Genomic DNA, 17414 nt, shown 5'->3' with positions numbered 1-17414 from the left:
TTATTCATTCATTTATTTATTTATTTATTCATTCATTTATTAAAGAAAACCAAATTGAAATTCAAATAGATCTGTTTAAAACGAAACAGAAACAAAAAAGTTAGTTTTGACAGAGTAATTATTGGCGGCAAAAAACCGAGATTAGAAAGATTTTAGAATAATCATATTTTGAAAATGATACAAAGGTATAATCTGAAAATTAGTCAATATAAATTATTGACACTGGTATGTCCCTTCTTCTATTTTAAGCTTAGTTATTATAATGGTAGGTGAAAACGTCTATTCAAATGAATAAGAAATTATTATTTAGTATATTATTTATAATATTATTTAATATATTATTTAGTATATTATTAACTTGGGTATTGGATTCAATCCTTATCCTTATCAATAAAATTTAGTTTTTGAGAACCCTGCTGTCAAAAACTGTTATGATTGACCTTGCAAATGATAATTAGGTGAACAGAGATGTTCAAACTTTTGACAGAAAAACACAATGTCAGTTTAACAATATTAATCACATGAATTATCCCTAAAATACACTAACATAGATATAACGTCTTAACAGTCATCTTGTCATCTAAAGAATTTACTCCTAGATAGAATTCTACCTTTTTCTTTTACTGCCATTCGAGTTATGAATTATACTGTGTGTGACGTCACGAGACATAATAAGGAATTTGCAGTCAATTTATTTTATTTTTTGTTATGAATGTTCACCCTCTATCTTAAATAACTGTAATTTTTGTTTTTTTACAAATTCGATATCAAGGTTAAAATAATTTTCATTTTTCAAATCCCGCCAAAACGATCGAAATCTGACAGAGTACATCATACGTACCTCGGTTTTATCCGTTAACAATAAGGTCAATCGTACTTAGTATGTATTTAGGAAGATTTATAAAAAACATTAATTCTTTTTAAATAATTTGTAAACTGCAGAAGTGACCCTTGTGCGAATATATGCGGCGCAACTTAGCACAAAGTCGTCCGCAATCTTAATTTACGCTCCTGGCTAACCCGCGAGGTAGCAGTTTAAGTGCTGTCTGTACCCGCTGACCAATCACTGTGTGATTGTTTTGAGTGTGTCACGGTTTTAATTGTTTTTAAATGTTGATTTTTAAAATTATCTTTGTAATTAAATATATTAAAACATGTTTATTCAGAATCAGTGTTTGTTAATGAATACATGTTTTTAAGCCATAATATTTTTCACTGAAATTCCTCAATGCATACATTTTACCTATGCCCAATGAAAGTCATTTTTGGGGCTATCAAAAAACTAATTTTACTGCAGAAAAAAAATTTTACTAAAAAAAAAAAAATAGACAAGCACATATGCAGTCATAGTAAAAAAGAAAATTACAAGTATTAAAAAAAAATGAGAACCGTAGGTTGAAGTTCTCAAATAGCCTGATGACTCAGCAGTCTACTGTGTGATATGAATACAGATTATTTCATTTATACAGATATTCATCGATTATGTCATCAAGTTTTTTTCAGTTGGTTGACGCCAATAAAGATAGGAGTTACTATTACAAAATTTTACTGTAGTTGCCTGGTTTATTTATGGTATTAGGTTAACCTTGAACCTCATTGCATAAACAGTGTTTGTTTCAAAATATTAATTGTTTACTTGACATTTTACATTGTTAATTGTTTTTGGGTGTCTATGAGTTCAAGGTAGGAGATGATAAGAAGTTGTTACAATATTTTTCATCTTAAAATTAGGGTTTATGCAAAACAAATTCAAAAACAACATTCACCATTTCATATTTTATTGTTTGTGTCTAAATGTCTTTTAGATTGCTTTTATTAATCCTTGCACTCAAATTTTTCCATTTTCTAAAGAAATGCATACTTTATTTACACTTTCTTTTAAACTCGACTTTAGTCAAATAAATCATTATTCTGTAAATGGATCATAAATCCATCAATAAAATAAATCTAAAAGTTTCACGGATTTAGTTATTTTTTAGGTTATGGGTAGGCTTATGTTTTTCTTTGTTCATTACATTCCACTGATTAATTTTGATTTCTTACTGATATCAGTTTCAATATGTGACAGCTGGATTATTGCTGACTTGGTTTTTCACACCTCATACCTTTTTCCTTCCCAGAACTTTCTCGATCTTCCAGAGTGTGGAGCTAATGTAAAAAATATCATCTAGATATTTTTCTAGATCATGGCTCTAACTATTGTGGACTGGTTTCTGTTGCTGGTGGGACTTTTGGCAGCGTTGTACGCCTACGGGATGTGGCAATATGGACATTTCGCAAGGAAGGGTATACCGGCCTTTGTGCCTAAGGTGCCCTTCTTTGGCATGGGTTTTCCTATCCTATTTCAACAGGAGCATGTCTCTGTTTTGATGGACAGAATTTACAATCAATTTCCTGGCCAAAAGTGAGTACGCTGATCAGTTTTACTTGATTCCAAACATAATACAAAATTTCTGGGGCCCAAGTCTCTATTTTATAATGGGGCGTTAAAAGATGATAACTTAAGAATATCGGACTGATAGGCTTAACCCTTGAGACGTTGTTGATTTGCACGGATCGAACCTTCTACAAGCTTCCATTTTTTCAAAGACAATAACAATAACTATTTCGTTCTCTTTCTGACATAGAAGAAATAATTAATTTTTAGATGAGAGGAAGAGAGATATATGCATTTTAATAGTGTGCGGTCGTTCTTGGACAAATATGGTCTTAGGAGAGTATAATGCGCGCACGGCATTTGGGACTGTTTGGGTCTTAGAAGGTCCCAAGGGTTAAAACTGACGACAATTTTATATCAATTTCCCGAGCACAGTTAGGCGTGTCTACCAAGCCGATATTGATAATAAAATAAAAAAGAAATCACCTTACGATGGCAACACTGGCAGATTTTGTCTATGGATCAACATTTCTAAACGTCAAAGAAAACGTTAATAAATTGTTATATTTTAAATTGTATTATGAAAAGTGAGTAAATTGACAGTGTCGAATTGAAATGCTCATAGACAGTTCGCATGTACTTTTTGACGCTAAAAAGGGAGTCAATTGGTCAATGATGTCTTTAGTTTCAACTCGTTATATTCTGATCAACTTTCTAAATTCTGTTACTCTATTCTCAAACGTTCTCTACGAGCTTCGTTAGTCTGCCTCCCTTCATTCATAATATTGCATAACGAATTACATTACTATTGCATATATTGACAGTTAATCGAAATTTAGTGACAGCCAAGACACCGGGCTTAATTAGACTGCTTTTGTCTGCCAGCTGTGGGAATTAATTACTGACTACTTTCATATACCGCCAAACGCAGCCTAATGACCATAGTTGACGGATTTAGACATCGTATTAATGTAGGGTTTTATCGATCAACTGTGCTAGATAGAAACAAGTATAAATTAATTACATTACATAGTGCAGGTGTGGCGAACCTTTTTGGGCCCGCGTGCCAAAAATCTTCAAATATTATTTCTAGATTGTGTGGCGTGCCCAAGCTGTAAAAAAAATTAACCAAATAGATAAAATAAAAAAGTTTTTTTTTTTAAATTTTATTCATAAGCTTAAAAATTACAAGAGAGTTTCATAAAAATAAAGTCATAATCAATAAATGTACATATTAGTAATTTATCAATGTGATTTTTGCTGTTGTACATTCGATGACAAATTCTTAATATCTGGATCATATTTCGTCACTTTTAGTAACACACACGACCAACTGGATTCGTCAGTCATTCTCGTTCTTGAATCACATTTTATGAAATTCATTTCTGAAAATAATGACTCACAAGCATATGTAGAAGAGAAAATTGATAATATAGCTCTCGCTAGTTTTTTTAAATCGCTAAAGATTTCTGGAATGGCTTTCCAAGTTCTCATTATTTCTTCTTCTGCATTTTTATTATTTATGTTCGTTAATCGATCGCTTTCATTTATTTCCAAATCATTTCTCAAATCAACAATTTTTTGTTTCCATAGCAAACTCGATTGGAATTCGATAAATTGCATTACAAAATCTTCTAGATTTAGCCACTCAAAAATCTCCAAATTGAGGTCATCTGCTGATACTGTATCTGGATATAAAAAAAAAATTGATATCTTTTCAAATCTCCTGAATTGTTTGAATCTTGAAGAAAACTCTTTGATTATCGATTGAATAACTACAGAAAATTCTTGTGTTAATTTGATTTGATCTGGCTTTTCTTCTGAAAAAAGTTTTTTTGTATTTGGGAAATATTTGAAGGTGTTAGATACTACTACACGATCAAAAAATTGTAATTTAGCTTGAAATGCTTTGATTAAATCAAACATAACAATATTTTTTTTGTTGACGCCTTGCAATTCAATATTTAATTCATTTAAATGTAAGCACAAATCAGTAAAAAACATTAATTTTGAAAGCCATTCGAGGTCTAGTAACTCATTATATTTTTCAATGAGATTCTCATTTATTAAAAAAAGCCTAACTTCTTCCAAACACTCAACGAATCTTTGAAGAACTTTTCACATTGTTGTACATAAGTAAGCCCTTATATACTGAGTTTACCTCATTTAACAATTCAAAAATTTTTTGTTTGTTTAATCCGCGTGCAGATATCAAATTGATCAATTTTGTTACAAGAATCATAACATCTTCCAGTGACTTTAATCCGTGCTTTGCGCATAAAACTTGCTGGTGTATAATGCAATGAAAACCCAGAACGGAATGTCCAACACGTTCAGTAAATAAATTGACAAAACCATTTTCCTCTCCAGTCATACTGCGAGCGCCATCCGTCGTTACTGATACAATTTTGGAAAGATCTATTTCTCTTTCAGTGAGTGCTTTTACAAATGCATTGCAAATATCTATTCCTTTTGTTGTTGTTGCTAATGATATTAAAGTGATCAATTCTTCTTTGATATTATTTCCATTGCAGTACGAGTAAAAATTGCTAAACGAGCTGATCCAGTTATATCAGTACTTTTATCAAGGCAAAGGGAAATTAAATCGGAAGACTTTATATCTATGTTTTGCTCATGAGTTACATTTTTGGCCATTTCAATGATTCTATGTTTCACTGTATTTCTAGCCAAAGGCATATCATTAATTCTTTGAATAATTTTTTGTTTGTTTTCAAAATCTTCAAAGAGATTGGAAGCGCATTTTAGCCATGCTTCTTTCAGATATTCTCCATCGCTGAATGGTTTTCCGTGTTTAGCGATTACGTTTGAGGCATCAAAACTAGCAGCAGTTATATTTGAACAACCGCCTATAAATTTCATTAGGAATGTTGATTGTACATTTTTATTTTTATTAGCTCGAGCAATAAATTCTTTTCGTTCCTCCTTACTTTTTTCAAGGAGAGATTTATGTTTTAGCTCAAAATGTCGTTTAACTGACGAAGTTCTGCATACAACTGTACCGGAGCATAAAACACATACCGCTTTTTCACTCTTTTTTATCATACCATACTGTTCAGTCCACCAACTTTGGAAGTCTCTGCGGTTCGTTTCCGATACTTTTTTTTATTTCTACCAGCCATGTTTACCATAGAAAAAAAACACAAGTAATGTAATTAAACACATAGTTATCGAGTTATATTAATTAATTATACACGTTAAAAAATCATATCACACCATACAAACTTTGGTAGATACGTTTCTGAATACGGATAAGACATTTTTTTACAAAAAATCTTGCACTCCAAGCCTATCAAATGTCGAGTAAAAATACACAACTAACCTGTATTTCACGACGTTTTATGTGGTCTTTAAAACTTTACTGTACTTGTAATTAACTAAATACGAATAAAAACAGCACTTACTTATGTGTCATTTGTAAAAAAACAGTGCGCACGGCGAACATAAATAAACCAATCAAGTTGCAAGCGTAAATAAAATATTCCTATCGATTTCTCTGGAAAAATTGTCAGTTTCGGCGGGGAACATTGAATGAAATTTTCAAATGTAACGTAAGTTAAATTTGAGTTGAAACAACCCAATTCTGGCGTGAAAAAAATCAACAGAATGACTGTTACATTTGAAAAGAAAAGAAGAATATGAAAGATTGTTCAGATATTTTTGAAACAACTGGTCAAACCAAAAAAAAATATTTTTTAAACCTAAAAAATTAAAAAAAAAAAATTGAACTTGGAAATCGTTAGTGTGCCATCCAAATGATCAAACGTGCCACCTCGGGCACGCGTGCCCTAGGCTCGCCACACCTGACATAGTGCATTCAAATTCAGCACTTGAATCCTGCTTGGGATGTTCAGCCATTTGTGTCGGCATATTTTTATTCAAATTATTGGTTCAAGGATGAGAAAAATGAACCATAGATTGTCAGATGTGATTTTTACAAATTATGGACGGAAATTACTCGTTGACCATAAAATCCTGTATAAAATTTAGTACCTATTTATAATTTCATTCTATTATTTTTTCTCAGATATTTTGGAACATTTGAAGGACCTTCACCACTGATCATTTTAAAAGACTTGGAGTTGATTAAAAAAGTGTGTATCAAGGAATTTGATACTTTCAATGCTCATCGTACCATTGTCTCGGAAGACGCCGATCCCATGTATGGAAACTTCCTGGTCATCTTAAAGGGTTATATTATTTCTATACTATCTGTCATTCCTCAAATAATATATTATTTGACATAGAATCTATTAACCCTTTCAGACCTGAATTGAAACTGGCAGTGGTGGAACATATTTGATGCTTGGTAATAGTTAGTAGTTATTTGAAATATATTTTTTCAATGGCTTTGAAGTTATTGATAATTTCATTTGAAAGAAAGTTAGAACTCAGAGGGCTTGTTTATCAAAAAATAACAAATAGTAGTAATAATACACTTGGTACAAAAAATACAACATTTATTCAATAAAAAAAATTACATAAAAATTAAATCTGGGAAAAATTAAAACTTAAATTAAAAAAAACAGGTTTTTTTTTTTTGTTGGGGTTGAACACAAAGATCATGTTTCAAAATATGCCTATATATGTTATTTAATCCCTCATGCCTCTGGCATTTTCTGTCACAAGATCAGAGTATTTATGGTTGGCAATAATATCCTAATAAATGGAATATTTGAACTATCCCAAAACTAAAAACTGTTTTTAAAAGATGATAAAATATGCTTTCAAATTGTGTTATTTGAAATAAACATATAATATTAAAATTTTGGATGCGAACATAAAAAGTTTTAAAAATCATTTTAATTCTTCTGTTGTTAATTTCTAGATTTTAATATAAAACGTGATGTTTTCTCTTTCTAACACCGTTTAGATCATATTTCTAACCATTATAGTAAAGGAGACACAACGATTTCTATAAGACTTATCAAAAAATAATTTAAAAAAAATTAAATCAAAATAACAGAATATAATGTATGAGATGAAGTTTAAATGTCAATGAAGCAAGAAGTGTGCCAATATAGAGTTGTGTGGCGGTCCATCCTCTCTGCCTACCCCTGCGATGAAACGACACTAAGTTAGTTTTAAATTTGGAAATGTATCAGTAATAAATACCTAAATAATTTTTTTATTTCTAGGTGAAAAATGGCACGATATGAGGTCGACACTAAGTCCCGCCTTCACCAGTTCTAAGATGAAGAATATGTTTGAATTTGTCGAGGAGTGTTCACAGCAGACGGCAGATTATTATCTCAAACAATTTACCCCAGGTGATTGTATCTCAAATACCCACCTATTATGTACTTCACAACCTTCTTCATCCCCATATCCCTCCCTTCCCCAATCCCTTCAGCCTCATAACCTCCCTATTTAGGGGTGCCCATCGACCAAGTATTATTATCTAGACAGGGCATGTGAACCTTAAAATTAACACCAAAACCAAAAATTGTTGTTCATGAAAATGTTTATCAAAAAGAAACTGCATTATCTCGCAGTCGAAAGATTGAAAGAAGCATTGCTTTTTACCTTTTGTTGGTCTGCATGGAGCAAATTCGTCTTCCAGCAAGTTCGTCCCACAAGAGTCGTGAAGCAGTTAGCCATATTTTCGTTAGGGATCATCATTTAAAATTTAATAAGCTATATGAAAATTAAAAAAAACATGTACCTCATAGATGGCTTCGAGGCGACATATCGATTAGTAACAATTGATAAAAATCTTTTTTCTAGCAAAACAATTACCTCACACAACAAATTACGACGATGCTTTTGCCACAAAATGAACAATCTCTGCTGGTTTCGTGTACGTTTTTAGAAGCTTGGACAACAAATTTGGGTTGCGTTCATCTCTTGTGACTTTCGGGCTTGCCATTGGCCGATAAAATAAACAATTTATATCATGGGATTGAGCGATAACATAGTGCTCTGTTTTATATTGTAGGGAACTTGTGTTTATACATAGGCTTATAAATTTGAAGGGGAGTATTATTACGAAATTACTTTTACGTGGTGTTATTTTTAGATTGGAATAAGAGGGCTATTGTTATTATAGGTACATATATCGATGGGGAAGCCATAACCCCACTGGATCCAGATCACTCCCACTAAAGTAATTTTGGGGACTTTTGTGATATATTTACTTAAAATAGCAGTTTTATGCATTTTATATAATTTTTATTTTGTTTTACTTAGGAAAATCTGTTGTTGAAGTTGAGGCCAAAGATATATTTTCGTATTATACAAATGACGTCATCGCAACAGCTATTTTTGGATTGAAGATTAACTCCTTAGAAGATCCAAACTGCGAGTTCTACAAAATGGCCAAAAAAGCAACTGACTTCAGCGGTATTCAGTTTTTGAAGATGATGTGCTATGCCATCATGCCTCGAGTTATGCTAGTAAGTGTCACTTATCTTATCATTCCATAATATGAAAGTCATTTTCTACAATCAATATGATTCCTTTCACATTCTTATTGTGTATTATTCACCGTGTTCGGAACTGGTGAATTTACTTCACATTTGTAGTTGATTTTCGTTTTTGAGTTAATTGAGTCCAAAGTTGGAATTTCCTAGGTCAAATTTAAAAAGATTAGTTACTGGGTGATTATTATCAGCTGTTTAATGTCTTAAAAATGCATCGAAGCGTAGTCCGAGTTCCATTTATTTTTATTTTTTATCTTTAATTACCAAAAAAGATTCTTTATGTGATGTAGATTCACCAGTTACCCGCTTATACTATGAGTTTCCGAACTCCGTGTACACATTCAGAATTTATAAAAAAAGAAAGCAGGAAAGTAATTTTAGAGCTTAGTTTCTTGAAGGTTCTATTCGTGCTCTGTTATTATATCATTATTGGCCAGTTGTTTCACAAAAGTGAAATAATAACAGAACTTGAATCGAACTTTTACGAAAAGGCGTTTTTTCGATATTCCAATGTTTAAAAAGTTGAACAGTTTGTGTGGAAAAAAAACCTTCCATGAAAAAATATACAATTTAATTTCGAAAAAGTTATTTTTCTTTTTTAACTTCTTCCTTCTTCACAATCACCTCCCGAAGTTATTGCAGTTTACGGACACCCCGTATAAATAACCCAATGTCTTTCTCGTAAAGCAAATTCTCAGGAGATCACAGTGAGATCTCTTTATTACAAAAAAAGGAAGATATTAAAACATTTATAATTATTATTAAAGCTGACATAATATATATTTCTAAAGTACGACAGAAAACAATTGGGCTCGGTGTCAATTTGAACTAATTGAATTCAAATTGGTATTATCATAAAATAAAGAACAACACTAGAATTGCCTTCCATACAATAGCCCAGCGCTCCCTCCCACTTACATTCGTCTGACATTATAGATCTCCATCCGATTTGAATTTCATAACACACTTTTGAATTGGAATTATAAGCCTCGGTCAAGCAATACATATTTGGATCATGAAACACGTCCACTTTATTCTATGGGAATTAGGTACCCTCTTTCGCAATGAGATCATATATAACCCTATTTAGTTTTTGCTTTCGTGCATGCAATAACGTATTTCATTACACAATATATTGATAATGTGCCAAGACTAAAAAATTGACCAGTTTTTTATTTTTTAAAATTGAAATTGACGGAAAAATGTCTTTGGTAGCATCAGAATTTTAATAGAGGAATAGTAGGTTACTTTACTATGACCAATATTTTGTGCAGGCTCTCTCAACATTATATTCTTTGTTTTAGCTACTCGACATCCCATTGATTCGCACAGATATAAAGAAATACTTTTCCAACTTGGTGCTGGGAACAATGGCCGAGAGAGAGAAGAATGGCATCATCCGCCATGACATGATTCACCTGCTCATGGAAGCTAAGAAAGGAGCCTTGAAACACGAAGAAGCGTCTACCAAAGAACACGCAGGCTATGCTACTGTGGAAGAATCTAGTACCGGGAAAAAGAAAGTCGAAAGAAGTAAGTATAATAAATAAAGTGAATAGCAGAAGAAGTCGGAACCGAGTGAAATTTTTTATTGTTATATTGTCTTGTAAACTTTTGTGTTACATCTTGTTATATTGTGTTGTAAACTGTGCCTGCTGTCATCACATGAATTCCTGGCGAGAGAGGCACAGTAGTACCCATGGCACCCATGTAGTAATGTTATAAAGATAAATAATTTAAAAAAACATTGTTTGTGATTTGGTTAGGTGTGACCATCTTCCCAATGATGGGATAGATTGATTTAAGCTATTGATATCCAAACTGACACTTATTGTTTTCTATGTTTAGTTCATGATGACACAATTGTTTCTATTAACATTTTTAGAATGGTCTGACGACGAGTTGGTAGCCCAGACGGTGGTGTTTATCATCGGTGGCTTTGACACCACATCCACCATACTGACATTCCTGATGTACGAATTGGCCAAGAACCCAGAAATTCAGAAGAAACTGCAGGAAGAGATAGACGAATATAAGCGCGAGACTAGCAACACTCTCACTTACACTGACCTCCCTAAACTTAAGTATTTAGACATGGTTGTCTCTGGTAAGACTACATAACTTAATACAACTTAACCATTTTGTATTTGACTCATACAGATACCTTCCAAGAAGATATTTCTAAACCATTTCTCAATAATTATAATCGTAACAAGTGTACCTGCTTTCAATATTGTTTTTTTGCACACAATTTCTTTTGGAATGAGTCAAATACGAGTGTCCGGGGTAAAGTGCGCTGTGAGGTATTCTACATGATGGTGGAAAAAGATAAATAACTTTTTTAGAAATTCAAACGTTTTAAGGTAGTTTTTAGGCAAAAAGTTTATTGTTTGTATGAAAAAATAAATATTTGTCTATAAAATAATATTTTTGTATGGGAAAAAACAATGTAATTTCGAAAAAAGTAATTTATCTTTTTTACTTCTACCGTCGTGTAGAATTACCTCCCGAAGTTATAATGCATTTTACCACCGGACAACCTGTATATGAGCCTGAACAAAAAACATACAAAGATGAAAGATAAAAGATAACCAGCCACCAAAAAGCGTAGGACAAAGCAGTGTTCGATGGACAGTGTGAATAAAAACACAGCATCTGTAAGGAAGTGAAGGGAAACAGAAGGAGACTGGCAGACAGGACTCTACAAGGGTTGTAGTGCCGATAACTTGGCACTTTTAGAGCGGGAGCACACACAGAGCGGTCAGAGTTCTGCGTTCTAGTGACCGTTGACCGCTCAAGAGTTCCAAAGCACACAAGCGGCGTTCAAATTCTCGCTTTCTAGTTTCGTTTGGGTCTTTGCATATGCAACATGTCACTAGAAAGTTCATCATCCGATGAAGAATTATTGCTCTTGTGGAGCTTAGCAGCTTCTAAAAAGAAAAGGAAGTATTGGGTGCACCCAATCAACACAACGCGAGAAGAACAAGGCGAATTTACTAATAATAAAATTTAAATTTACTAGTAGCAATTTCAAACCAAGCTTCCGCTTTTTTGTCGCGGTTTTTATAATTTACATCACTTAAATCGTATAATAAACTCCTTTCCCTAACCAATTCAATTAACTTTTCCGTGTTTGTAACCTCAGACATCGCGGCGTTCTGGCGTTCTCTTCCTCGGCGGGAAACGAACTCTTAAAATGCGACGTTCCGTTTTGACTGCCCTCTGTGTGCGTTGTTGTTATAGTATCAGTACATTCTAATAAACGCGGAACTCGGAACTCCGCTCCTTTCTGACCGATCTTTGTGTGCTCCCACTCTTAGGATCATTTCTGCATTTACATAATTGTGCACTTAATTATATATTGAATAATATTGAGATACATGTGTGTATTTGGTAATGTTATTATTTCTTTTTTAGAATCGCTGCGACTCTGGCCATCTTTTGGAAATGTAGACAGAGTGGCTACTACAAAGTTCACCCTTCCTCCTCCTAATGATTCCAGTAATTCTTATGAGGTTAAATATTCAATTAATAATATTGCCCACTATCAAATTTGGGGAACTATTACATTATATATTACTCTGTTTTCCGTTATTGGGTTGATATGAAAATTTTAGTTCGAAAGCACGGTTGCATTGGAAAGGTTTTTTTTTTAGTTAGGGTTGTTGACTCCGACGTCAGATTTTCATATTTTCCACTTTTTTTTTCTGTTTGAATCTCCTTTAAATTTCAACGCTACTTTTAAAAATTGGTTTGAAGACTTGTTCAAACCACTCGATTCTTCAAGCTTGGAACCCAAAAACTATAAAACTATAGAATGTTGGGAGTCAATTGCAAACAATGCAAAAACTATCAGAATTTTGGGAGTCAATTGCAAACAAAGCAAAAAATACAATAGTAGATAATAGTAATATTGATAATAAATTAATAATAAAAAAAATTACTAATAAATTTACTTATAATATATATTGTCAACCCAATAAATTGTGTTTTTTGGTAATATTGTTTTATTGTTGCAATTTTGTAATTTAATAATTAATTTTTTCATATTCAGGTCCAAAAGAATCACGCAGTGTGGATTCCAATAAGGAATATTCATCGCGACGCACAGTACTTTCCCAATCCCGAGAAGTTTGATCCTGAAAGATTTTCTAATGAAAACAAATCGTCCATACAGTCGGGCTCTTACTTGCCGTTCGGAATGGGACCAAGAAACTGCATTGGTAAAAACCCTTATTATTTTTTTTTCACTCAACTTGAGCAATTTGAAATAACCTTAACTTAATAATTGGGAAAAAATTTTTTTGCGTAAAATCTCTCGTAGAAATACTCTCTACAATGGCTGGAAATACATATTATATAAGATTACTTGTAGGCCCGGGCAGACGCTGTCCTGCTACAGACCGCCTTATAAGTAGTTTGGGTAATTATTTACCTACGACTACCGTTTGAGAAAATATTCCGTACATGTTAGGTTAGGTTGGATTAGGTAGAATTAAATCACAAACGAGTCTATACAAACCTAGCGTAGCCCACAAACTACTTGAAAACTGGGATATAACTCTAAAGGGGACGCGAGCAGGCGTTATTAAAGGGGCAATTTTTTGTAGTAGTAAAAACGGTAGTCGTAGGTAAATATTTACCGTAGTTTGGTGTAGGGAAGTTAAGATTTGTGGTTGTATGTATTTTTAGATGAGAAAACTGCGCCACCTATCGGGTCCAAAAATATCATATCTTTCTAGCTGGAAGATAGTTTAGTTTTTAGAGATTAGTTTTAGTATATACATTCACAAAATTTCATTAAAATCGGATGGGCGGTTTAGGAGATTAACATGTACGAACACTGACACGTGATATTTATATACATATTAACATACACATAGAATAAATGACGAATTTTTATTTATTGTTCTATGAATTAATTTCATTATTTTATTGATGACTAATGTTTTCTGAAGATAATCACTGTCCATTATAGGAATGATTAATTATTTGTATCCCAAATACGACCGTTTTTAATGCCAAATAATTTGACTAGACAACATTTGAATAACAACACATTTTAGCAAACTCTGCTAAATTAATGAAAATCCATTGAACTAATTTTTAAAAAATTGTGTTTTTGGTAATTAATAAAACAGATTTGAAATTCTTTTTAACTTTGCACCATCATTTATTGATATTTCAATATAAACGGCGTTAACTTTTCAGGCTAATTTGTTCGCTTTTGGGAAATTGTTGTATCTCCCTTACTGTCATGGTGAGAAATATCATCTGAACGGTGATAGAAAAAGAAAACACTACGCTTTATATTAAAATCTAGAAGTTAACCACAGAAGAATTAAAATGTGCACCTTTACGAAAACAAAGTTACAAACGCAATTTGAAAAAAAAATTATGAAACAGTGAATTTTTTTATTAATTTTTTTTATATGAAACGATGAAAAAGAAAGGTAACTAAAACGTTTGTAAGTAATTTGTCTAAAAATATAATGGGTGAGTTTTATATATTTTTTCATTATCAATAATTTTATTTACTAAAAGAGTTTTAAATTTTTTTTTTCATATTTCCATTTAAAATTTTAATATGAAACAAAACTTATATTTTTATTTATAAGTAGTCGTACTCGGCCACACTTTGCTGTGGCTAAGTCTGTCTGTGCAGAGAGAGAAACAATAGCGCGTATTGCTTTTATGGGCGAATTACACCTGCCGAGTACTCGGCCGAGTCACTCGCTTTGTTACTCCGTCAAGTAACTTATTGGAGAGTAGAGATTATCACATATAGAAGAGACAGTGGGTTCGTTGAGATTAGTTTAAACGTCAAAAACACCTAAAATTCTAAATGGTTTTTTATTCACTGACCGACCCGGCCGAGGAATTTCAAAGCAATCGGTAAAGAACTTTTAAAGATATAAGATTTTGAATAAACAAACATTTACATTTTTATTTATAAGCATATTTTATCACCTTTCAAAAACAGCTTTTAGTTTTCGGATATATTCAGAAATATTCCATTTATTTGGATTTATTTGCAAAGTGGAAATAGTCCGACAACTTAGTATATAATTAACTATTTAATTTCATAAAATTAATTAACAAAAAATATATTTTTCTTCTTTTACCATATCCTCTTGAAATATTATATCAGCATTCGAGCCACCAACAGATTATTGTCGCAATTTATTATGTACCTTCGCTTGCAATATTATCAGCTCCGTTTACTCCAAATGAATAAAATAACTCCATGTACTTATACCACCTACTACCTACTAATTAATCGAAATGTAATAATATTATTTTTATTTTACTTTTATTCTTAAATTATTGTTAAATTTAAATAAATATATTCTTATATTTATTTACATTTACTGTGTATCTAATTTAGTAACTGCTATTGTAGTCTATTTTCATTATCTATACTTTTGTTATCATGCTTTGTACATTTTGTTTATTTCTTACTTTATAAAAAAAAAAATTCTTTCTTTTCTTTACCCAATATAATATATTGTAATGGCACTACTCCCCAAATCAAACACGAGAAATGTTTTTCACTATTGAATTGGGTAGTTACGTTAAAAAGAAAACATTTTATTGTAATTAGTTTTTTTATTATAACATATTTATATTTTTAAATAAAAAAAAATTTAAAAAATTTCAAAATATGACAGAGGCCTAAGGAGTTAGATAGAAGATTGGACAAGAATTCTGTTAAATTTGATTCTCTACCTATTCAAAATAATTAAATCCGACGTACAACTATATTATGATGTAAATGTGGTGATATAATATTTTATGCAAAAAATAATAAAATAATGTTTTCACAGGGTCCCGTTTCGCTTTGATGATCGTCAAGGCCGTTGCATTCAGCATGCTGTCCAAATTTGACATAGTTGTAACCTCCAAAACCCAAATACCGGTGCAGCTCTCCAAGAAGACATTCAACATGATCACAGAAAACGGCATGTGGCTCGGCTTGCAACTAAGGACTACTTAAAAAACAATGAATTTATTGACAATTAAATGAATGTCAATTTTAATTAATTCAAGTATTTCTTTTGTATTTTTCATATTATTTTATAATAAAAGTATTGTATTAACTTATATGGAAGTTTTTTTCAAACCTGCAACTCAAAATCTGGATGCTGGCACAGCAAAAGTGCTCAAACTCGTGATGTCGTGAGATTTTTCGGTGTGAATTAAATGCAACTATTTTTAACTCACAATGTTATTTTCATAATTTGTATTTTCAAACCCAATTAAATTAAACAGTCTTTTCCAGCTATTTAACTTTTAAATAACCATTTCAAAATTTGATTTTGAAAGTGGCGTGGTGAACTCAGGTGAAGCCTCTGCTAATTTCATACATTGGTGATACGTCATGCTAAATAATTCCAAACCCTTTGTTTCTCTTTCTCCTTTCTTTTCCCCATTCAACACTTCTCAATTTAGAAAGTGTCTTATAGTTTATTTTTATTAACTATCCCACAGCCAAGTGGGGGAGTAGGTAGTACCCAAAATTACTATCCTCCTTATATTAAATATGATTTAAGATTTTCAGCCAAAAGTATTTTTGTTATTTGTTTTTGGGGTGTTATGCCGTGTTGCGCTAACTCCTTTAGCCAACTTTTCGGACAGCATTGCAGTGTCCATCATCAGGGCAGATGTGTTGAGAGTCTATTGTCAAGAGTTAATTTCTGCCTGATGTTTAGATGCCCATTGTTAACGAAATGTATTTAAACATCTTAATTTAAACTGAAACCGAGCCAATAATTCAAATTTCGCCAACCGAGTTTTGAGTTGTAATTTACCTTTCATTAAAGTATGATAAGTTTTTACTCTTAAATTCATATACATACTTAAAAATATGTATTCCTATTGGTGAAAACTAATTTTAACTTGTTTTTGACAACCCTGTTGAAAACAGATCATTTAATACTTTTTTTCATGGTTGACCTTGAATGTGATGTTGATACAGAGATACTCAAACTTTAGGTCAAAGAATGGCATAATAACATTACATATTTAATTTAATTTATTAAGTTTTTCTGTATTTGTTAAATAAATACTCATTCAATTTCCCCACCCCTCTTCTTCCCTCACCCACAAAATCAACCTTATATTGGAAATATTAATAATTATTATCATTTCTTCTTGTAATGACATTAGACCTAGTTTTACAGCGTTTAGGAGATCATTAACATTTTTCAACCCCCTTTGTGGAGGCGTTGAATCAAAATATATTGACCATTAATAAACGGTTAATAAAGTGCTAAATTTTATGAGCAAGCGTAAGCGCAAGATAAAAACATTTTGAAAAAGCACAAACACTGCAGCAATAAGATGTTCGCATACTTCAACGAATGACACAAGCTCACAAAAGTTAGCCTCTTGTGACTTGTGAGGCATAAGAAAAGTTTTAAAAAAAGGTTTTAAAAAGATGTCGGTAATGTGCTAAAAATAATATTATTTTATACCAAAAGTGCCCATCGGATATGATAAATTTGTATCCGTTGAGCGCCGGCATATCCAATAGATAATCTGAAAACAATACTTGTTTACACTCTTTTACAGAGGTACATATTAGGTTGAGGAGT

The 17414-nt window shown here is 31.9% G+C and overlaps 1 protein-coding gene across 1 annotated transcript in view; it reads left to right on the top strand.

Annotated features, from left to right (window-relative positions):
• The window catches only part of LOC149419273 (uncharacterized), a 49921-nt gene extending 34000 nt beyond the window's left edge, over positions 1-15921 (top strand). Inside the window, exons 15-23 of the mRNA XM_089637962.1 lie at positions 2184-2404; positions 6423-6586; positions 7534-7665; positions 8585-8790; positions 10122-10350; positions 10703-10924; positions 12235-12332; positions 12872-13040; positions 15645-15921. Coding sequence (XP_089494088.1) covers positions 2184-2404; positions 6423-6586; positions 7534-7665; positions 8585-8790; positions 10122-10350; positions 10703-10924; positions 12235-12332; positions 12872-13040; positions 15645-15814 — 1611 coding nt within the window. The 3' untranslated portion in view covers positions 15815-15921. The remainder of the gene's footprint in view (positions 1-2183; positions 2405-6422; positions 6587-7533; positions 7666-8584; positions 8791-10121; positions 10351-10702; positions 10925-12234; positions 12333-12871; positions 13041-15644) is intronic.
• Positions 15922-17414: the final 1493 nt, after the last annotated feature.

This window comes from Hesperophylax consimilis, chromosome 12 (assembly GCF_061612785.1).
Source record: "Hesperophylax consimilis isolate HC1 chromosome 12, BYU_Hcon_1.0, whole genome shotgun sequence".
In the NCBI taxonomy this organism is placed as follows: domain Eukaryota; kingdom Metazoa; phylum Arthropoda; class Insecta; order Trichoptera; family Limnephilidae; genus Hesperophylax; species Hesperophylax consimilis.
This window is presented reverse-complemented; position numbering and strand designations above follow the sequence as displayed.